General features: G+C 36.7%; 2 protein-coding genes and 1 long non-coding RNA gene across 4 annotated transcripts; 2 read left to right on the plus strand and 1 right to left on the minus strand.

Annotated features, from left to right (window-relative positions):
• Positions 1–632: 632 nt before the first annotated feature.
• LOC139197963 (probable disease resistance protein At4g27220) lies at positions 633–9,180 on the plus strand. The gene is made up of 6 exons (XM_070826143.1): positions 633–743; positions 3,023–3,089; positions 4,391–6,768; positions 7,062–7,427; positions 7,533–8,195; positions 8,324–9,180. Exons 3-6 carry the CDS (start codon positions 4,396–4,398, stop codon positions 9,050–9,052), a joined length of 4,131 nt encoding a protein of 1,376 aa, XP_070682244.1. The 5' UTR covers positions 633–743; positions 3,023–3,089; positions 4,391–4,395; the 3' UTR covers positions 9,053–9,180.
• Positions 9,181–9,852: 672 nt separating this feature from the next.
• LOC103426272 (uncharacterized) lies at positions 9,853–11,745 on the minus strand. 2 transcript variants are annotated; one of them, XR_011583393.1, is made up of 5 exons: positions 11,194–11,745; positions 10,804–10,879; positions 10,635–10,684; positions 10,483–10,513; positions 9,853–10,383 (listed from the first exon to the last, which is right to left on the minus strand). It is a non-coding gene; the product is annotated as an uncharacterized lncRNA (long non-coding RNA). The 2 variants fall into 2 exon arrangements; XR_011583394.1 differs by having other exon boundaries at positions 10,804–10,970; positions 11,194–11,647.
• Positions 11,746–19,397: 7,652 nt separating this feature from the next.
• LOC103441236 (WD repeat-containing protein ATCSA-1) lies at positions 19,398–20,398 on the plus strand. Its single transcript, XM_070826220.1, has 2 exons — positions 19,398–19,794; positions 20,304–20,398. Exons 1-2 carry the CDS (start codon positions 19,398–19,400, stop codon positions 20,396–20,398), a joined length of 492 nt encoding a protein of 163 aa, XP_070682321.1.
• The last annotated feature ends 2,863 nt before the right edge of the window (positions 20,399–23,261 follow it).

Genomic DNA, 23,261 nt, shown 5'->3' on the forward strand with positions numbered 1-23,261 from the left:
CAAAAGCAAAGAAATTAAAAGGATAAACATGAAGTTACTCCTTTAGATAATATCGTTAGTTAAAAATAAAAATGAAATAATAGATGACTGTAAGAAAGGAATATGATTCAAAGATGATTGTTATATTACAACTCCACTTTCCAAAACAGAACGCTAATAGTGAAAGCATTAAAGTATTCCTCACCCGTGGGGGCCACAACCCACTTCCCCTCCTTCCCCGTGCCATTTTATACCCCAACCTCTCGGGGACTCTCTCCAGCCCTCTCCCTCATCTCTGGTTCTCTCTCAGACTCTTCCGTGACACTCTCTCCCTCTCTCTCTCTCCAAAACTCTCCCTCCCTCTCCGTGAACACAGACCATCACCACCACTCGCAACTCTGGCGAGCACTGCCACCACAACCCAAACCACCACCTGATTCTCCTCGTCTTGAACCCAGAAAACAAGGGTGAACCCGAACCCAGGCTAAGGCCTTACAACCCCGACAGTGGCAGAGGCCACTATTCACTTTTCTCCCAACGAACTCACCGCGAGCTCTCGTCGTTTCCAACAAAGTAAGCCTCGAAACTGACTTAAATCGTCTTGGATCGTGTTTTGGTGTGCGTTTATGGCATTCCTGAGAGATTGGTGACGTTATAACGCAGAAAACACATTGGAGGATTTTCTTCCCAGTTTTTCGGTGACTGACCAGCCACTTTCAGGACCTTTTTCCGGCCAACACCGACCACGAATCGGCTCCACGTTGGTATGATTCTTTTCTTCTGATGTTGAGCTTCAATTCCATATATCATATGCTGAAAACGGTTGAGATTTGAGCTCGACCCAACCCGTGACCCAAAACCCAGATCCGACCCCGACCGTGTACCGGGAACCGTTGACCCCACCCGTTTTAGAAAATGAAATATTCTCCGGAATTTGCTGTCCGTTTTTCTAAATTCAATCATTTTACTAATTTTACTAGGATTTTACTAAATAGTCTTTTTATGTGGTAAGGTGCGTTGGTTAGTGGTGATCTCGTCCTCCCTAACTTGAGTGGTTCCTTGGTGGTCAGTATCTGTGAGTGAACTCATTCTCAAATTTGATGATTTTATAAAAATACTAAGCTTGCATTTATGAAAAGCATGATCATGATGTTACGTTTCATTAATTATTTACGATTTATTGAATTTACGTTTTATAAAACGTTTATGAATTATTGAATTTATTCGTTATGAAATATTATGAATTATTGAATTTATTTGTTATGAAATATTATGAATTATTGAATTTACGTTCTATTGAAATAATTATGAATAATGTTTATGGATAAGATCTATGATTTATGATTTAATGATTTCACGTTTATAGGTTTACTGAATTTACGTTTTACGAAACATATATAAATTTTTGAATTTACGCCTGATGAAATATTATGAATTATTGAATGGGATGTGATATTCACACACTTTTTTTTACTTCTCTAACACCCTTTTAATTTTCGATCGTTGGATCGGATGAATTGAAAAAGATCAAATAATAGAAATTAATAAGGGGTATGGGAGAAGTAAAAAGAGGTATGTGGATAACACACCCCTTATTGAATTTATGTTTTATTGAAATAATTATAAATACTGTTTATGAATAAGATCTATGATTTAATGATTTCACGTTTATAGATTTATAATGCTTTGAGCTTTTGAGCTCCGATGATGTGATATTGAAGATCTGGTTTATGTTTTATGTGCTTACTTAGTGGGTAATCATACAATACGTACACACATAGATGAGTATGTTCCTGTCTATGGCCATATGACTCAGTTTACGTGTATTGAGGTACTTTATGATATGTGTTTCTTCACTCAACCCAGTATTGTACAGCTTCACCGAATGATGGGGTTTAGGCCCTTATCCGCATAACCCAGTATTTCCCATAACCGTTTAAGCCCTTATCCGCATAACCGTTTAAGCCCTTATCCGCATAACCGTTTACCCATTTTGAGTAATTGCATAACTGGTTATACTCATACCCATAACCGTTATAAACGGTTAACAATACCCATTTAACCATAACTGCATAGCCCTTTTTTAACCCCTTTTTTTTACCTATCTACACATTTTTTAACAACTTAAAATTTACAAAAAAAAATAAAAAATTTGTCATAATTTTTTTTTTAACAATCAAATACCGATGTAGCGTCGAACAATATGATTATTCTTGGTAATTACCCAATGAATGATTGCATCTGAATAAATCAATTTCAAATCTTCCTGCCGCTTTGTCAAAAAACAAAACAGAATTTTACTTGATCATCTCTCTTTTCTAAATAACTTGCATGATCTCAGTTGAGTTTCCCATCAAGTTGAATGCTTTAACATCATTCTTGTCATCAGGGGGATTTTAAATCACTGATTTATCATTTCTGGGGAATTCAACTTTCAAAAAGATTCAAGATGCTAGTCATATATTTAGGGGTGTGATATTTACACATCCCATTTTACTTCTCACACACCTTTTTAATTTTCGACCATCAGATCGATGAATTAAAGAAGATCAACGGACAGAAATTATCAAGGATGTGTGAGAAGTAAAATGGGATGTGTGGATAGCACATCCCTATATTTATAATCCACAAAAACAAACAACCAATCCCCTTAAAACTAGATTAACAACAGATTAAATTTGAAATCTGATCATCAGATATAGGGTATCAGATCAAAAAAGTAAATTGTTATATGATTTACGTACATTGTTATATGATTTACGTACTTTTTACGGACTTTGATGCCCCTATTTAAGTACATTGTTATATGATTTACGTACTTTTTACGGACTTTCCTTTGGGAAATTACGATGCAACTATTTATGTACATGGTTATATTATTTATGAAAGTTTTTATGGCATGCTAGAGTTTTCAAAAAAATCTACTATGTATTATTATATGATTTTCTCAAACGTGGGGTTAGTATGTTCAAAAGAAAAATCGGTTTTACTTATTTATATTTTAACTTTGGTCCACTTACGTTTTGTTTTGTGCCCACTTCAGGATTTAGAAATAAGGCGTACGATCACGACATTGAGGCATTCTTATATCGGTAGCTCTGCGATTAGTGGTATGCTTTGAACATCTTCATGCATTCTCATATTTTTAATATTTTAAAGTTACGTATTTTACTTATGTTTATTTATCAAGAATAAACTCCTAGCATGCTTAAGACCCCGTTTAAGCCAAAACTTCTGAGAACAAAGTGCGGTATATTTGCACAAAATAACAACAAGCTAGTTCGATTTCACATCATTTCTTAGGCAACACTTTAGCCGAATTACCAAATGTTGGTCATGGTGAAAACTATTCATACCAAAAATTCCGAGAAAAGTAGAGCTGAAGCCAAGATTGACTAAATGAGTATAGATTAAGAGATTGTGTAATCATATTTGAAGAAGGTAAAAATATCAAGAAGAAATTTAGACTCGGAATAATATATGAGAGCTAAAAGATTGTGTAATCATCCAAGTAAATTTTCTTAGGCAACACTTTATCTCCAATCATCCGGTTGTTATCACTAAGCCAATAGCACATCAGGGACATGCACGGCATTAATCAAACACCACTCACATTGCTAATTTCTTCAAATTGTAGTCGAATTAATCTCCAAATAGAAGTCTCTCCATGGCCTCACGCTGCATGCAAATGCAATCCCATCTTTAATATCTTTGTGATGATCTCCTACTTCAAGCTGTTCCAATCTACGTGTCCCAAGTTAACTTGAACTCTGTTATTGCTTTCAAATTAGAGATAATTTGAATCCCATTTATCCCGTATAAGAAAATGTCAAGACGAATCATATTAAAAGATAATTATTATGACGAAAACCATAATATTATCCTTCAATAATAACAAAATTATCTTCACTTTTTCATCCGACGGTTGGGAGCAATACTCACTCAACGGCCTTGATTCCACGGGCCAATGACGCAATTTTGGGTCTTAACACACACACACACACACACATATATATATATATATGATCGCACAATGAAAAGTAGATAGTAGATATATGACTTTTCTTATTATGAGAACTTAATAATAATTATCAATGATAAATAACATTTTTATTATTTTGTAGGAATCAATATATGACCTACACAAAATACAATAATTATTACAACCTAATTATATTCGAAAATTACGATTAAATTCCAAGAAACTAGAGTTAGTTTCTAATGTTAGACAAGGTTTTATTCAAAAAGTAATCTTTCAAGAAGTGGAAATGAATTTTCCGGTTTTTATAATACACTTTGAAATGTAATGTGTTTATTTATAATTTGTTGAAAGATCATAACTCATAAATCAATTAGAAAAGTAAAGTATTTCTTGAGCTCCATTTTTTCTAATTTAATTTGTATTCATCAGCAGGCATGGAGTTTGTTATTCAAATTGTCGGAAAAGTTGCCGAGTATGCCGTTGAACCAGCGATACGCCAAGTGGGTTACCTAGCTCACTGCAAAAGAAACCTTGAGAATCTACAGACTCAAGTGAACGACTTAAGTGCCGCTAGAGAGCGGCTAGAGCGCGAGGTTGTTGGAGCTGAAGAAAAAGGTGAAAAAATCCAACCTGACGTCCAGAACTGGCTGAAAAGAGTGGTTGAGATCACCGAGAAGGCGAACGAATTATGGAAGCCTGATACGCAAGCAAAGATGAGCTGTCTCCGTGGGGTTTGTCCAAACCCGGTGCTCCGTTACAAGCTAGGCAGGAGATCAACAAAGTTGAAGCAGGCGGTTTTTAACCTCTACGACAAAAGAAATTTCGCTAGCATTTCGTACAATGTCCGCCCACAAGACATAACCATGGTATCTCACAAACAGTATGAGGCATTTGATTCGAGGACTTCAACTGTCAAGAAGATCATGGATGAACTGAGAATTCCTAATACCGACCTGATTTTGGTGCATGGTATTGGAGGCGTGGGGAAGACCACACTGGTTGAAGAAGTTCTTAGGCAAGCTGTAAAAGAAAAGTTATTCGCTGATGCAGTTATGGTAAAAAGTGTGCAAAATCCGAACCTTGAAGGAATTCAAAAAGAAATTGCCAGAAAGTTGGGTATGGAAGTTCAAGAAAGCGAAACTATGTCAGTAAGAGCACTTCATCTATGTGACAGGGTAAAAGACAAGAAAGTTCTTGTAATTTTAGACAACATTTGGGAAAGCATCGACTTGGAGTCTTTAGGACTTCCTTGTCTGCCGAATTGTAGAATACTTTTGACATCCAGAACTCGAAAACTGCTATCCTCAGAGAAGCGGTTGCAAAAAGACTTTGAACTTCGAGTTTTAAACGAGAAAGAAGCTTGGCGTTTATTTGAGACAAAAGCAGGTGATGTTGTTAAAAATCCCGACATACGAACTGTGGCAACCGATGTAGCCAAAAAATGCGGAGGTTTGCCACTTTTGGTTGTCACAGTCGCAAGCTCTTTAAGAACTAAAAGTACCTTACCAGTATGGAAGAATGCCTTCAGTCGCCTAAAAGTGTTTGACAACGAAGACTCAGCCGAACAAGAAGCATACTCAGCTTTAGAGTGGAGTTACAATCAATTGGATAATCAAAAGCTGAAGCCACTATTCTTGATCTGTGGAATTGTGGTAAATCGTTGGGGATACGCTAATCTGACAGACTTGTTGAAATATACAATTGGTTTGGGTTTATTTAAGAACATCGATTCAGTGGAGGACACACGATATGCATTGCACGCATGGATTGAAGAGCTTAAAGATTCTGGTCTGTTACTCGACTCCGAGGACAATACATCAATCACAATGCATGATTTGTTACGTGATGTTGCCATCTCGATTGCATCCAAAGGCCACCGTGCCTTACTAAGAGCAAAAGGAGATGTCTTGAAGGAATGGCCAAACATTAAGGAGTTTTCTGAAAATTGCACAATGATCTCTTTGTCTTGCAAAAACATCCCTAGGCTACCTGAAGTTTTGAAATGCCAACAACTGGAGTATTTTTATTTGTACTTTAATGGTGGCTTGCTTGAAATCCCAGGTAACTTCTTTGAGGAGATGAATGAGCTTAAAGTTATGGATTTAACCAGAGCGTGTATTTCGTGTCTGCCTCCATCTCTTCATCTCCTACAAAATCTTCGGACATTGTGTTTGGATCATTGCGTGTTGGGAGACGTAGCTCTAGTCGGACAGCTATCGCAACTAGAAATTCTCAGCTTTATATATTCCAAGTTTAAAGAGTTGCCTGAAGAAATAGGGAAATTGACTCGTCTTCGACTGCTGGATTTAAGCGGCTGCTCTCAACTCGAAGTGATTTCACCTAATGTTATATCACGTCTGACAAGTCTAGAAGACTTGAGAATGAAAAACAGCTTCAACGGATGGGTGCCCGAAGGAGTCACCGGAGAAAGAAGTAATGCTAGCCTTTCGGAACTGAAGGACTTGCCTCGTTTAGCTGCATTAAGCATACATGTTCCAGATGCTGGCAGTATTCCGACTGACTTGTTCACTGACAAGTTAAAAAGATACCAAATATTAATCGGCGCTGCGTGGGAATGGTACGATGTGGATGAAACCCTCAACACATTGAAGCTCAAGCTCCCAACTGGCTGTGAATTGGACCATGGTCTAGAAATGTTGTTGAAGGGATCATGTGAAGATTTGTATTTGGATGGGTCGAAGGGAGCGGATAATGTTGTGCACCACTCAGGTAGCGAAGATTTTCAACAACTCAAGCATCTCCACGTCGAAAATAATGCCCAATTTACACGTATCATTACTGAAGAGGTATGCCACTGGTGTCATTCTTTCCCATTTACACATATCATTAGTGAAGATTTTTTACTTTTTTTTTATTCGAGGGATATGATTTACAAAGAAAAAAGAAAAATAGAACTCCTAGATTTTGTGTGGCTCTATTTACATATATTTGATCATTTGAAGTGGTTCAGTTTTATCTAAGTACGTATCAAGAAATATCTATTGGTATAATTATTTTTATCTAAAGATACCATTTGACTAGATAATAACAATTAATGTGAATTCTCTTCTCTTAAAAATGGAGTGTACAAATGCTGCAGGTTGTGTTGTCCAATTTAACAAGCCTGGAGGTGCATCGTTGTAATCTTTTAACTTTTGTGTTATCGTCTTCCATGGCTAGAAATCTTGTACAACTTAAAAAACTCAAGATAACCGGATGTGAATCAATGGAAGAGATAGTTTCGACAAAAGAATATGGTGAAGAAAAAACAGATGTCATGTTTTGTAAGCTACAACATTTGGGGCTAGGAGATCTTCCAAAACTCTCTAGATTCTGCTCAGCAAGCTGTAATGTCCAGTTTTCGTCTTTGGAGAGTTTGGAAATTCAGAATTGTGAAGAACTGAAGGGATTTGTCTTTGATCCTAAACCTGAGACTGAAGAAGTATACTTTCTTTTTGACGACAAGGTAAAACTATTATACCATTGTATCTCTTTTATAGATCATTGTCTGACGTCTAATATATTCAGTTCGACAAAGAAAGAATTTAACAATTTCATAATTCGAATACAGGTAGGCTTTCCAAAGTTGGAGAAATTGTCCATCTATGAGCTATCTATTTCGACTACAGTATGGCGCAACAAACTTGATCCAGGCTCTTTCTACAAACTTAGAGATGTCGACGTTCGTCGCTGCGGTAGACTAATAAGCATCTTTACACCTAGTATTGTAGGGAGATTGAATGCTTTAAGAAGTTTATGGATAAGTGAGTGCGATCGTTTAGAGGTGGTTTTTGAGATCAAAGAAACACCAGACACGTCTACGACTCAGTTGAAAATGTCTGGTTGTGAAAATCTAGATTTGGTAAGAATACATAGGTGTGAGAAATTGAAATATATTTTTCCATGCTCAGTGGCTAGAGGTCTTCAGCAACTACGACACCTGACAGTGGTTCGTTGTAAAGGAATGAAGGAAATCGTTTCCAAGGAAGAGGGACTAGAAATGATGCCTAAGTTTGTGTTTCCAAAAGCAACAAATATTGAATTTATAAATCTAGACCAACTTAAGAGCTTCTACCCAGGAATCCATGCTTCAGAATGGCCGCTACTCGAACGAGTGGAGGTGAGGAAATGTGGTAAATTGGATATTTTTGTCTCCAAAATTTCAAGTTTCCAGAAGCATGAGTTTGACGGTCTTGACACTCCAATTAAACACTCTCTCTTCTTTATTGACAAGGTAAAAATACATTACACAATTTTCTTAAACAAAAGTTAGCCTTTCAAGCTACTTCATAGAAGAAAAAAATTCTCCTTGTGTTATTATTTTTGTTGCCGTTTATCATTCTTGCGTTGGTAATATTTCAGGATGTATCATTCCCCAACTTGGAAACGATGGCCTTAGACAGAGACATGGAGATATGGTGCGGTCCATCCACATCACAGTTGTTTAGGAAACTAAAATCGTTGACGTTTGCGCGGGGCCAGAAAGTTTCTTTATTTGAGAATAATGTAAATCCAGATGCGTCCTTCCCACATATAAGTGTTTTGAAGCTTTACGAAATGCGGAAGTTGATGCATCTACGCAACGAGAATTTCCCAGGGGCAGGCCCAGTTTTTTCAAACTTGGAAGTTCTACAAGTGGTGGTATGTCCAGAATTGAGGGATCTAGGGTCATCTGCTATTCCCTTCCAGAATTTAACAACTTTGGAAGTATATGGATGTCACAGCTTGAAATATTTAGCAACATATACGATAGCCAAAACTTTAAAGCGGCTAAGAGAAATGGTGGTTGGGAATTGTGAAAGAATGACAGAAATAGGGGCAACAACATCAGATGGAGATGATGCAGGAAATGACGGTGAGATTTCTTTTTGCCAGTTGCAAAGATTGGAACTTTACAAGCTACCAAGTCTGCAAGATTTCTTCTCTGGAAATTGCATTGTCAAATTCCCATCCTTGAAAACTGTAACTATATATGAATGCCCTAAGTTGAAGATCAACAGCTCTGAGTGGAAGAGTTCCCCAGAACTACAAGGAGTGCAGTTAACAGAGAAGCAACCACAAGATTATTGGCGGCGGTGGTCGTCGTGGTAGTGATGGCAAAACTACACAATATATATAAAGAATTAACAACTTTGCTGCATAGTTAGTTCTCTTGTTAACATGTTTGTTATTTCTGTGTGTAATGGTTTTGGGTTTTAATGAAGACAATTTTCTGCCCATTTTAAATTAAATTTTGAATAATTTTAAATAATTTTTTGCTTATGATTTTTAGTTTTCATAAGCTGGTGCACCCGCGCGTTGTTGCGGTGTTTGAAACATTGTTGAAGGTGTAGAAAGTTCTAAATATATATGTGCCTAAGAGTAGCGTGTATATTGATGGCCTCCAAGATCATCTTGACGCAACATTCTCTCTGCCAATTTCATCTTCAAAATGAAAAAAAATTAAATTAATCACAAAATTAAGGTGCTTTTAGAGACATAAACTTAAGAACACAAAAAAACTGAAACCTTTCGAAAGCACATATTCTCAATCATATATCATAATTAAATTCAACCCTTTTTATCGTTTTTCCCAAAAGATCATGGCACAATGAATCCTTTTAATTGAATAAATAGAATCAAATTGATTGATATTAGTACGACATGACCTATTACAAGAGGTTAATTCCAGTTCACAAATCACTCCTTTTTTTGGATATACGAAGAATGGGATTCCAGTAAGTTGACTCTTTTGAAATCTTTAATTCACTTTGATCCACGCCCCACTCATTCTTTTTTTTTCCTCTACTTTTTGCCTCTTAAAAATGATATTGTACAAATAATCTATTCAATGTCAAACCTAAAAATGATTAGAAACTAAACTTCACGTGATGAATTGATTAGAACTAAAATTTGAAGATAAAACGATCAAACGTTAACAACACATTAAAAAAATCAGTCATTTGTACAATTGAGATTTGACTTTGAGAAAAGATCCGTTTGGCCATTCTTTTTTTAGGCCCAAGTACTATCCGTGTGATCTAAGTAGTGTTGGTTCTTGGTACAACTATTTGGGAATATAGAAACATTTTGTAAAACAAAGAAGGCGTTCAGCAAATACATAAAATTGAGTGAAATCGGAAGTTGAAACACGAAAGAAAACAAATGAAGAAAAACCCCTAATTAGCATTGAAATTATTGAAAGCTAACGTACAAACCAAAATCTTCACCTTAACTTTGCTTTCTCCCATTAGAATTTTCTTTGCTTTCTCCCATAACAGTAACACTGCCTGACAGTGCTATGATCACAAATGATAAACAACATACTAAACGGAAGTGATGGTTTGAATCTGGAATCAACGCATACCTGAAAAGCTGATTTAAAATTGGTTATGCTTTTCCCATGCTCGTAACATTTATCATTTGCAATCAGTAAAATTTTCCTGATAAGGGGAAAGCAAGGAGAGTAAGTTATAAGCAAAGTTGACAGACAAAACAGTTCGATGCACAGAGCGACAGAGACAAAGAGAGAGAGAACTTACATCAGCTGTGCTCTCAAATACATATGGTAATCTGCATACGAAGAAGCAGTTCTAAATCATCCATTCAGACCATTAAAACAGTTATAACATCATCTGCACCCGTGAAGCAAATTCTAAGAAACGAAACTTCAAATGAAATGCATATAGATTACCTTAAATTCTGATTCTATGATTTTGCATTTGACTCCAACCAACAGGCATGCTTAGAGGATATATACCATCAAGTATAACAGTCAGTAGACGCTCATACCACCACCAGCACATACAAACACAAAAATGCTAATAGAATTTTGATGAGGCTCGGTAATTATGAAATATCACCTGTGTTTCGTTCTCAGCAACATTGTCTTGTGAGGAATAGCAACTTTTATGGTTCCGCGCAAGAATTTTGTTCATACTGATCAAAGCGGGAAAACAGTCAAACATTTTGTTCATATTGAAAATGGCTGATCTAATCAATTTCAGATATCACAAGAATCCACGGATCACTGCAAAACCAACCCAATAATACAATAACAAAACAAACACAGATCAACAATCCCAAAACTCAAATTCTGACGCAATCAAATTAATCCCCTGCATAGCCTACTAATTTCTCCAAAATTAAAACCCTATATAAAAAATAAATGTCCATATCCCCAATTTGTAAATCCCTAATTCAAATGCCCGATGTAACTCCCTAATTCGTTTTATAAATAAGAAATTGCTTACCTTAATAGTTTGAACGCCGGAGATAGAGCAGCGAGGATTGTGTTCGACGGCACGGCACGGTACGGTGCGCCGCGGTTCGTATGGAAACAGCTCGTCGGAATTCGAAGACCCAGACCCTAGCAGCTTAACACTTGAAACTGACTTGTTGGTTTCAAACTTCGATTGTGTGGGAATTCTCCTCGTTGATAAGAGGGTTTGAGGTTTTATGCGATTTGTTTGTTTGAGGTTTAGATTTTTTTTTTGCAAATTGTGAGCGACAGAGATGAATTTCACCTATTTTTTTGTGAAAGGTGAGTGAAAAAGGAAAAGAACTCAAAAGAAAAAAAGAAACAAGGAAACAAAGAGAGAGAGAGAGAGAGAGGAAGAGAAAAAGAAAGAGCGATGAAGAGGGGGCCGGTTGTAGAAAATAACGAGAAAGGAAGGTTTAAAAGAAAGATGGTAGAGATGGTTCTTTAGGGGAAATTGTAAGAGAAGGTCAGTGATGGGTTGAAATAAAAAATGAGTGTGATCGAAGAATAGAGTGGTTGGAACTTGGATCAACACGAAGGAAACATAAAAGGAGAATGATGGTGTATGTACTAAAATTAAAGAAAAATAATTGAATTTGGAAAGATGAGGTTGGAGGGATCCTTTAGGATTTTACAACATATAAGCACATACACCTTATTCTATAACGAAAGTAATTGCAAAATATAAGGACACTAAATCCTAAAGATTACATATTCTCATCCTACTTAAAACATGACTCCAATAACATTTACAATTAAGACTCAAATCAATACTCTCCTTCAAGTTGGTGCATAAATGTCATACATGTCCAACTTGATGCTTAAGTCTTGAAAAACCTTACTAGATACTGCATGAGTAAGAAGATTTCATGAACCCACAAACGGTATAGAGACATTTTTTTTTCAAGATTTTCCTTGACAAAGTGTCGATCAATCTCCACGTGCATATTTATTGGCAACTATCACCCTTGCAGATTTATTGTCACAATATAACTACATAGTCTCCTTTAGTTCAAAACCAAGACATCTCAAAAGTTTACGTAAGTACAGAAGTTCACATATTCTTTATGCTGTACCTCTATACTCAGCTTCCACAAACGACCTTGACACCACTTTCTGCTTCTTACTATGCCACGTAACCAAATTACCTCCAACAAACGTAAAATACCTAGATGTAGATCGTCTGTCAGTAACATTGCTAGCCTAATCTGCATCTGTAAACCCCTCAACTTTTAGATGCCCATGTTTTTCCATAAAGTATTCCTTTACCGGGTGCAGACTTCAGATATGTCAAAATTTCCATTACCACAACCATGTGATCTTTACTAGGCGAGTGCATAAACTAACTTACAACACTCACATCATATGCAATATCAGGACGAGTATGAGATAAATAAATTCACCTCCCCACAACTCTTTGATATCTACCCCTATCTACAAGAACCTGATCTAGGTAAATACCCAAATGAAGTATCCATATATTTACACCCTAGTAAGTGTACTTGTATTGAAATTTATCAAGCAAAATAGAACATTTCTTTCTGCTCATATGAATATGTTGTGAATAATATGTGGATAGCCCACATGAATAGTTTGTTACTATTTATGCACAGTATTTTCACTATTCATTTGTGGAAAATTTGTAAAGTGAATAATGCTTTCTTTTGTTTATAAAATGAATAAGAGGTGAAGAGGTTCACGGGAGAGAGAGGAAGGAAAAGAAAGAAAGAAAAGAAAGGAAGGAAGAGGAAGAGAGAAAAGAGAGGAAGAGGAGAGGAGATAATAGAGAGAGTTATCTTTGTACTCTTATTATTTCAGATTATAATGAAAGCACCAATGATGTCCCGATGACGTACTCCAGTCACACTGACTGTAAAGGAACCTCGTAAATTTTATGTCTTGTTTCATTTATTCTACTGCACCCACCATCGATTTTACAACACGTTATCAGCACGAGAAGCTCTTATGCCAGTGGAAAGCACAACACCACAAATCCTGTTCACCTCTTTCAGCTGGAATCTCACAGATAAGAAAATCTTTTCATTTCATCTTCAAATCTCAGTACAATTGATTTTCTTGAAGCAACTATATAGATTTTTGTATGATTGTATATCATCATTTGCAGAAGCAAAAGAGTACAGACTCAAAATTCGTAGAGAATTTGACATCCATGTAAACAGCGTCGGAACTCCAACTTGCGGACCTTGGATTGAAATACGTTCTTCTTAAAAGTTGTTCGTCTGCTCACTATCTACAACATATCAAAATATCAGAAAACTTTAATGGTGCGATCGTCGCAGATGTCTGAAATACCAAACCAGTTTCCAATTTCTGCAGAAAACTAGACAGCCACCTTATGAGTACCAAAACTCCATTTCGGTAGCTCAGATTGAAATTGTTTCTTCATGAAAGTTGTTCGGTATCCTCTTATCCATATCATACTAAATTTTGAACTAAATCTAACGGTTTAATCTTCTCATAAGTTGCAGACACTCTTGACTCCAAAACTTATGGGAACCGTTTCAATTTTTTCGAAACTCACCGGAGGAGGAACACCAATTGGAACTTATTGTTACTATTATTTCTTGAGTAACTAAAATGACTTAGAGTTGTGAAATGAAAACAAAAATAAAAAGGGAAATGGGGCCAAAGCTCTTGGAAAAGTGCGTTGCACCATGTGAAAAAAAAAAACCAAAGTTCTTGGAATGTTGCAACATGTGAATGAATAAGAAAATAATAATAATAAAAATAGGTAAAGGCTTTTGGATGGTGTTGTACCATTTGAAAAAAAAAAGGAAAAAAATATATTTATTTATGTGAATGTTGTTGGCTTAAAACACTTTCACAAGTTCTATTTACTTTAAAGCAATTTATTTATCATGGACGGTTTTACCGCCTACTGCTTTAAGTTTTGATTTATGTGAATGGTGTTGGCTTAAAATCATTTCACAAGTTCTATTTATTTACAGTGGATATAATTATTACCATTTGCTTTAAAGCTTTGATATTTATGTGAATGGTGTTGAATTAAAGCTTTTGTTATAAGTTTTATTTACTTAAATGCAATTTATTTACTATGGCTGGAATTACCGCATATTGCTTTAATTTATTTATTGTACTTACATTTTGTTACGATAAGTATACATAGGGCCCAAAATTCCTTGATCATATCAGAACCTGAAGTTTATTGATCCTCATCATATAAAATGATTGGACCCGAAGTTCCATCATATAGAAAAATCAAGCATAAAGTCCCTTGATCCTAAAGATCAGGACATGAAGTTACTTGATGAGCACCGTAAATTTGAAGTGCCACAGTGCCTCAACTTAATTATAATAAAGGTCATAAGAGTCTCAGTCTATATATTATTAAATAAGGACCAGAAGTTCCTTATGCCCATACTCAAAATGGTTTAGCAGAAGCCTTTATTAAGCGGATGAAATTGATTTCCCGCGCTCTGCTCATGAAAACGAAATTGCCAGTTTTCTACATGGGGACATGTAAACTTTACATGATGCATTATTAATTCGGTTGAGACATGTTACCAACCATCAATACTTCTCAGTACAACTCGGGTTTAGGAACCATCCAAGCATTATACTTTTACGAGTTTTTGGTTATGTTATCTATGTGCCTATTGCACTTCCACAACGTACTGAAATGAGGCATCATCGCGGATTAGGCATTGATGTTGAACACCATCTATCATTCAATATTTGGAATCCTTGACTGGGGATATGTTTACTGCGTGGTTTGCGGACTATCATTTTGATAAGATAATTTTTCCGCCATTAGGGGGAGAAAATAACATCATTCCAGAAGAAAGATGAGAAAATATCATTCAAGAAGAATGATAAGAAAATACCGTTTCAGAAGAACGAAGAAAATTTGTCTTATTTTGATTCACAAAGCAATCAATGAGAAAATGAAATAGGAATAATTGAATGATGCAACGAAAGTGATGAAATCATATATACTTGCTGCAAATGTGCCTACAAGAATTGATGTCCCTGTTGGACAAAATAACGAGACAGTAAATGATTTATTTGTTGCACGCCTGAAGCGTGGCAGACTTTTAGACTCAAAAGGTTTAGTTATTTGAAAGAAAAAGAATATGGCACTACTGAACTATTGCATTCCCAAATCATAACTGTTGCATGCCAGAAGCATGACAGTCGCCGCATGGATACACGTCCCAGATAAGACAATCCACTGACATGGGAATATTGATGTCTCATGCATGTAGCATGATAGACGTATAGGTTCCAATGACTCAACTCCCCGGAAGTGGAGATTAAAATCCAAGCTCTATAACGCTCAAGAAGAGGTTATGATCCACATTCTCTAAATTATGACTATCCTTGAAGAGATAGTGTCATACCCTTTAAGAGGCAATGGATATCCAAAGAAATGAAAAGCTTTTATGCATGCGCATGCACATGAGAATATGGGATCACGGATTGATGATAACCAATGGTAATTTTGGTTTTTACAAGTAGCTACTAAATTCATCAATGAGCTGTGTTAATATTGAGTCACGTTCTTTTGTTCGTCGACAAAAGGAAAATTATTGGCCAAAATGGAGAAAGGCAATTCCATTACAATTTTGTTAGAATGTGTAAAAATGGACCTATATATTTGAATACAATACAAATAGCCAAAAAATGTTGAACCAATAAGGTTATATATGGGCATTTGTAATACAGTGTAATACACTCACATGATATGACATAAGGTTACTAATTGAAACCTGAAATTATACTCTTGTAAACGAGTTCATATAAATGGAGAATTATATATGAAGGGTTGTGAGTCGCCCACATCATATCTCCATAAGTAAAGCACTCAAGTATACATGAGAGCAAATTGCTCTGTATAAATTCCAAAGGAAAATGTGTCATGAAGTGTAGACAATCCCTGAATGATTCAAATTGCTTGAAGTAAGCCCCCGAAGGGTAAAGCATAAAATATGTACTCAATATAAATTGCCTTAGTGAGTACTATCATTATGATATTGTTGCAACATACTAAAATCTCTTGCAAGAGTCAATGACATTAAATTAGAACTCCTGAAGAGTTGATGATATTAAATTAAGACTCCTGAAGAGTCAAGAAAGATTATAAAGTGTTGAGAGAATTATTGTCTCAAACTGCAGATCGAACAATCTACCAACACGAATATTATCCATGATGTTTATGATATTAAAAGAACCATATAGATCGAAGATTATGAGTTGAACACTCAAATGATGAAGACACTAAGAATAATCATTTATCTTCGTGAAGGTAAAGATAAATTAATATTTGGTCCAGAAGTACCACATCTTAGTGAAGTATATGCTTTATTGTATTTGACAAAATACATTGAATGAAATAAAGCTTATCTATTAATATCTCCAAGAAATTACAGATATGTACATACACATGAGTTAAAACAAACAAACAGGATGGAACCTTCATAAAGGTTGCTCATGTGAAACCTCAGTACTCGGAAGTACCCCAGAAGGGGAGGCACTGGAGATTGATCATGTGGCACCCCAGTACTTGGCAAAACACCAGAAGGGGAAAGCATCAGTTGCTTTCGGAATCTAGCAACGAACCTCTGGTGATCACTTTGAATCCGACTTTCAGATTCCTGCAGTTGGTCGAGCTTTCTTTTCATGCTCGTTGAGTAATTATTTGCAAGCACTTGTAGCACTCTATTCTCGTGTTTTAGCCTTCTGATCTTTTGTTTAAGACTTGCCACCTTAGCTATCAGTGATTCAACTTGGCGAGTTTAAGCAAGTAGGCGTTGACCCATATTGAAACAGAGCCAGCACACTGAACACTGAGAGCCAAGGAGTCTTGAACGACCGACTCATCATACCATTTTGAAATGATCCTATTATCTTTTGGAGTGAGAAGATTCCTAGCTACCACAGTAGCAATTATGTTATTCTTCATCACAGAGTCCCCAACCGTAAGAGGACCATTAGAAGATAAGAAGGACGTGCGCCATATATTATCCTAACGCTGCTCGTCTATATCACTCCTAAGACTTAAATCTAAGCAAATGTTAGATGGGCAAGTCATTTTCAGAAATGATGAAGGAAAAAAAGAGGTCAAATAAAATTTCAGAAGTGCAAGATGGGGGAAATTTCTACAGGCAGCAACTTTCTGAGCATACTCTTGAGCACAATTGATGTCTCTATAAAAGAAGAGGCAACATAGCCACTTGTTTAGAGATCGAAGAGGCACCGCTTTCCGAATTTCAAAAGCCAGATTTTCCTGAATAAAGTTCGTTGGCATTTTTCAGACACAATCTCAGCTTTTTCGGATATCGCGTGCAATTTTGTCAAAAATCTTTGACAAAGTTGAAAACGCGTAAATCTTACTGTTCTAATTACACCACAGTTGCTGACAAGAGTAAAGGCACAACACCACCACTTGCTATTGGGAAATCTCTATATATGTCGACTTTCGTTCTCCATAACAAGGCAGACCTGCAAGAATGTCCAACTCTTCCTCATCTCCGAGAATGCATCTTCAACACAGCATCTCGAAATACTCAGTTTTCTTCCTCTCCGAGAATACTTCTTCAAACAAGTCACACCATAGCAAGATTATCTCATATCTTCAGGGACGAGAGTAAGAGTATCTCATATCATACAATCTCTCTGTCATTTCCTTTGTCCTTGTTCTTACCTGCAAAGATAAAGATAAATAAAGCAGTATGTCGGAACCTCCACTTAAACTCCCGGTAAGGAACCGACTGCCTGGAGCCTTTCTTGATTGCTTACCTAGTATTGCTCTCGAGTAGCCATCTTCAAATATTGTTAGAGCTGGGTCTCTAGTCACCAAGAAGTGATGAACCATCCAAATGCAAGAGTTGCATTCCACTCCTGCATCAGAAGGCAAATATTGCAGGAGAAGATGCCACACATGCATGAGGAAAAAGCAGGGAAAATACTACTTAAGCAAGGGGAGCAAGTAAGGCAAGTGAAAATGATACAGCGAAGCATGTGAAGACAAGTGCAATAAACACGTGCTGATTCATCCCCGACAAAGCCGAAGATCACTTGCCACGTGAAGTTCTTCACAGTACAACTTCATTCAAGATCAAGCCTAGAAGGTCCTTGAAGAAATCACAAGTTCGATTCAAGATCAATTGTCTACCACCCTTGAATTAAATTTAGCTCCAGATAAAAGAAGTAAATTCAGACTTTTGGAGCAGGTCTAACAGAAGGCCCTTAAGCCCAGTCCAAGAACAAGCATGTAGAAAGTTAACAACAAGTAAAGCATCTCTTTCGGCAACTCTTCTTACTAAGAGACTGAAGCAGAATGATCAACGATCAGCCTAAATGATTTGAAATCAGGGGAAGATACTCATCAGAGGGAGCATTCAAAACAGATCAAGATTTTACAGAGTTAATCGAAGATTTATGGTCATCCAAGGGGGAGTGTTGTGAATAATATGTGGATGACCCACATGAATAGTTTATTACTATTTATGCACAGTATTTTCACTATTCATTTGTGGAAAAATTGTAAAGTGAATAGTGCTTTCTTTTGTTTATAAAATGAATGAGAGGTGAAGAAGGTGAAGAGGTTCACAGGAGAGAGAGAGAGGAAGGAAAAGAAAGAAAGAAAGAAAAGAAAGAAAAGAAAGAGAGGAAGAGGAAGAGAGAAAAGAGAGGAAGAGGAGAGGAGAGGAGATAATAGAGGGAGTTATTTTTGTACTCTTATTATATCAGATTATAATGAAAGCACCACCTCTGCCCCGAGGATGTACTCCAGTCACACTGACTGTAGTGGAACCTCGTAAATTTTGTGTCTTGTTTCATTTATTCCACTGCACTCGATTTTACAACAGAATAAAAGTTATTGAAGACCCAATATTTTTTGCCATGCCTGTTGTAAAACATCCCCACATTGGCCTGTAGTGTTCCAGGATTCATTTCCCAAGCTAGGAAAGTTGAAGTTGCCCAGCAATATAGAGAGTTGGTGTGGCTCTTTTGCAAACTCAAATCGATTAAGTTTTATGGTGCATACTTTAAAAAGCAAGTAGCTTTCCTTCGAGGTATTGGGCATGTAGATTTGACGGAGGGCCGATACCTGTTATCCAAACACTCCAACTCTCCAATCACAAAGCCATCATCTCCCCTCATCGAGGCTCCGTCAACTCTCTCCAGTTTGATTTGACGGAGGGCCGGTACATGTTATCCGGCGCCTCCAATGCTTTCGCCGCCATGTTTGATGTCCAACGTGGAACCGATAACGTGGGCGGCAGAGCTATCACGAGGCATAAGTGCCTGCTTGCGATGGATAAGCAGCACGAGCACGGGCATAAGTACGCGGTGTCCTCCGGAATGTGGTATCCCGTCAACATCGGACTGTTTGTGACGGGGTCGTACGATCATCACATCAATGTTTGGGACACGAATACGACTCAGGTAGTTATGGACTTCAAGATGTCGGGGAAGATGTACCGGACTGCAATGTCGCCGTTGGCAACTTCTCACATGCTCATTGCTGCCAGAACCGAAGATGTTCAAGTCCACCTCTGTGATATTGCCTCTGGGGCTTTTGCTCACACCTTGTCTGGCCACCGCGGTATGTCCCAAAATTCATAGAATTCGACGTTTGACGCACGCTTGATACATAGAAAGTTACAAAATTTAAACTTCTTATCATGGTTATGTGAACACATGAAACATTTGGATGACAATATTGAGGATATAAGAAGGGGTTGTTCTTGAAATATAGGGTGGACAGTCACGAATGTTGCGAAAATTCACTTCTTTAAACAATCCAGCCTAGTCGGTTTTCTCAGCATTTTGTAATTTGTAGCATTTGGATTTTTTGGTTGAACCCTGTAATTGTGGACAGCAGGAAATTTACAATACACCGTGTTGGCGGGATTCATGCTTAGAACCTTAGTATCGTAAAACTAGGTTTCTGCTCTTGATAGATTCATATTCTTCCTTTCGGTTCTCTAGTTTTTGTTTACAAAAGTACAAGTGTTTTTAGTTTTGTTTCTTGGGTTTAAGTTTTAACATATAACGTAGAATAAAGTTTCGTGCATCTAGATGGTCCTAAGTGCTGTATTTTCTTGATGGCAGATGGTGTGATGACTGTGGAATGGTCTACTTCTAGCGAGTGGGTTTTGCTTATAGGTGGATGTGATGGTGCAATGAGGTCTCTGAACCAAAAATAAATTTGCTAAGTGATATTTAGTTTAATAACACATTAAAAAATTGTACATAATTACCAAATGTATCTATCAAATATTTCCCTCGATAATTTGTTCAGTTATCCTATATGGTTACACCCTAACAAAATCCTGGAATCAACCTAAAATTCTGTTCGTTGTACCACGCTGAGAAACTAGGTTCGTTGTTGTCCAACAGCATGCAGTCAACATCAATAAAAAACTTGTCACCGGAGGCAACGTTCCCCAATTCTTGGTCTGAACTCTGAAGCTCCATTCTCCGGTTGATTGTCTTCTGCCTGAGTTACTGTAGAGGTGGCAACGGCATTTGATACTTCCCCCGAACGGTATGGTTGCTTGTGTCGTAGAGTTGGCCTGTTTCAATACTTTATGGCACAAGATAGTGCCCTGGAAATCCAGGAAAGTATAATTCAGAAACTGCATCCTCTCATTAGGTGTAATGAAGTGCTAGTCCATGTATCCAGCGTACTAGAAGCAGAAGGCAAAATCAGTCTCTCAACTCCCAAGTTGACGAGCTAGTTTTCAAGCTCATCCATCATAACACGACACATTCCTTGTCTACGATAATGGAACCTAGTTGCCACCAGAGGTACTTCCGCCAACTAACTGTAGATCCTTAGGCTACCGACGGTGATCACTTCCTCATCTCTCTCCAAAAGCATTGTGTAAAACCTTCTGAAGTTCAAGCGGCTCAGGTCTGATTCTCTGTTGAAAATAATGTCCTCGACAATGTCTATTTTCGTGTAAGGATCCTGAGAAGGCTCGAAACACTCGTGCATCACACTCAGAGCCAAATTGAGCTTGCTGTAGTTTTCTGTCAAGTCCTCCATATCAGAATCAGATGGAGGAGAAGGCCTCAGTCTAATACGTCAGTTTAGACTGAAAAGGCATTAGAAGCACATTGAGGTGCTTTCTGAAAAGGCATTTGAAATACTTCTTGTAAAAATCACACAAATGGTGTTCCTTTCAAAAAGCACTTGACGTGCTTTTTTGACCCCATTAAAAGCACTTTTTTAGAAGCACATTAAGTGTTTCTTGGAAAAGCACTTAAGGTGCTTCTTGAAAAATTTACACACATGGTGTTTCTTTTAGAAATATTTCAAATGTTTTTTTGACCCCCAAAAGTACTTCTATTTTTTTTTTTCTGTCTAACACAGAAGGCTGAAGCACTTTTGGTGATTTGAAATCCAAATATGAATAGGAATATGAAGATGATATCCATGTAGAGAGTTAATTTCTTTGAAGGATTAAAGTATGTTGAAAAAGATGTGTGTGTGTGTGTGTGTGTGACATGTGGACTTTACACATATATTTATGGGAACTTGATCCCCTCCTGGGCTTAGGAGGCTAAGCCTTTTGAGCAAAAGATCTGGACCGTTGAAATTTGATCCAATGGTTACAAACAGGAGATCTCTTTAAAAATTATAATAATTGCAGCCGTTGGATCAAATTTCAACGGTCTGTGTGATTTGGTCAGCCTCATGAGCTTAAGAGGGGATCCAGTTCCATATTTATGCACCAGTTAGTGAATCCTCCACTAATATTGCCAGTGGGATTGGTGTTCGGAGTCAGACGAATGAGGTCTCAGATTATTGCAAATAGTTTCAATGAACCATTTAGAAATCTATTGGCTCACTTCCAATTCAATCATTTGGTTTCAAATTGACAATAGCAATTATGTGCAACTTGTAACCTCTACGCTCTGGCCGAGGTTGAGCAAGAAGGCAACATTTGACGAGGACTTATGTTTTTTTATTAGGACCGGTTTAACATGCGTTTTATTTTTTATTTTTTTCTAAAAAAAAGAAGGACAACAGGTAGTAAGTCACGGTTATCCATTCTTTTTGAAGGCTGGAAAGACTCATAAAGGCATTTCAGCATCCACTTGACCACAGATTAGCATGCCTTTTATTCACTCATTTTAAGCTCTAAACCTTAAATTCCAAATGAATCCAAATTTTCAAAATCTTTCATACTCAAACTAATCAATTCAATCATGCTCAAGCCAATTCAGTCTAATACGCAAGTAAAAGTTGTTATTCATATTTGGCACATGTAAAGGTCTATATAGTTCCAAGTCAAATTAAATTTGAAGAGTAGTTTTTTTAGATCTCTGGTCAGCGGACGGAAAATGGTTATTGCATCCTTTTATGATATCAAATGTTAAAAAGGTGAAGTATAAATCCTCATCCTGCAGAATGATTAACTCAGAGAAACAAATGCATAAATGGACAAGATGGTGTTTTAGAGATATTATTTTTTTCTATCCTGATATTCAACACACAAAATTGCAATCTATATAATCCTTTAGTTAGAGCATTGTTATGATGTTTCCAATTTGATAAATAAAATTAAGTCCTCATCAATTCAACATTTCAACCATTGTATGAAAGCATACATGATTTCATTTATTTAGAATTCATAGATGTAGGAAATACCACAACTCCAACAACTAATTAGGCTTAAAAAAATGGAATCCATCAACAAAATTGGAGTTCGTCGTTGGAAAATGGAAGTTGATTCCATTGTTTCTCTACGTTTCTATCATAGACAATGATATGAAGTGCCTATTGATGGAAAAAATCTTGAAAATAACAGCCCATATGCACATTGCAATTATTTTCCCTTAATTGATGCGTTTTTCATAGCTTTCATGAATTGAGTATAGGATTATTTTTTTATTTTTTTTAATAGCAACGGTAGAATTTCATGACAAGAGAAAACATATTACAAATCAGGGACGCAGAACACTACCATCAACATTACAATCTGAAAGTAAACAAATAAAATAAAAGATTCTTCAAACCAAGTCCAAAAAGAAATATCTATGTGGAGAGCATGTCAAGCT

Source organism: Malus domestica, chromosome 08, assembly GCF_042453785.1.
Source record: "Malus domestica chromosome 08, GDT2T_hap1".
Lineage (NCBI taxonomy): Eukaryota > Viridiplantae > Streptophyta > Magnoliopsida > Rosales > Rosaceae > Malus > Malus domestica.

Excerpts from the sequence above, each read along its gene's own strand:
- LOC139197963 (XM_070826143.1), top strand. The coding sequence starts at position 4,396 with ATGGAGTTTGTTATTCAAATTGTCGGAAAAGTTGCCGAGTATGCCGTT. Across the intron at positions 6,769-7,061 it reads CACGTATCATTACTGAAGAG|GTTGTGTTGTCCAATTTAAC; the intron begins GTATGCCACTGG and ends CAAATGCTGCAG. Across the intron at positions 7,428-7,532 it reads ACTTTCTTTTTGACGACAAG|GTAGGCTTTCCAAAGTTGGA; the intron begins GTAAAACTATTA and ends ATTCGAATACAG.
- LOC103441236 (XM_070826220.1), top strand. The coding sequence starts at position 19,398 with ATGTTATCCGGCGCCTCCAATGCTTTCGCCGCCATGTTTGATGTCCAA. Across the intron at positions 19,795-20,303 it reads CACCTTGTCTGGCCACCGCG|ATGGTGTGATGACTGTGGAA; the intron begins GTATGTCCCAAA and ends TCTTGATGGCAG.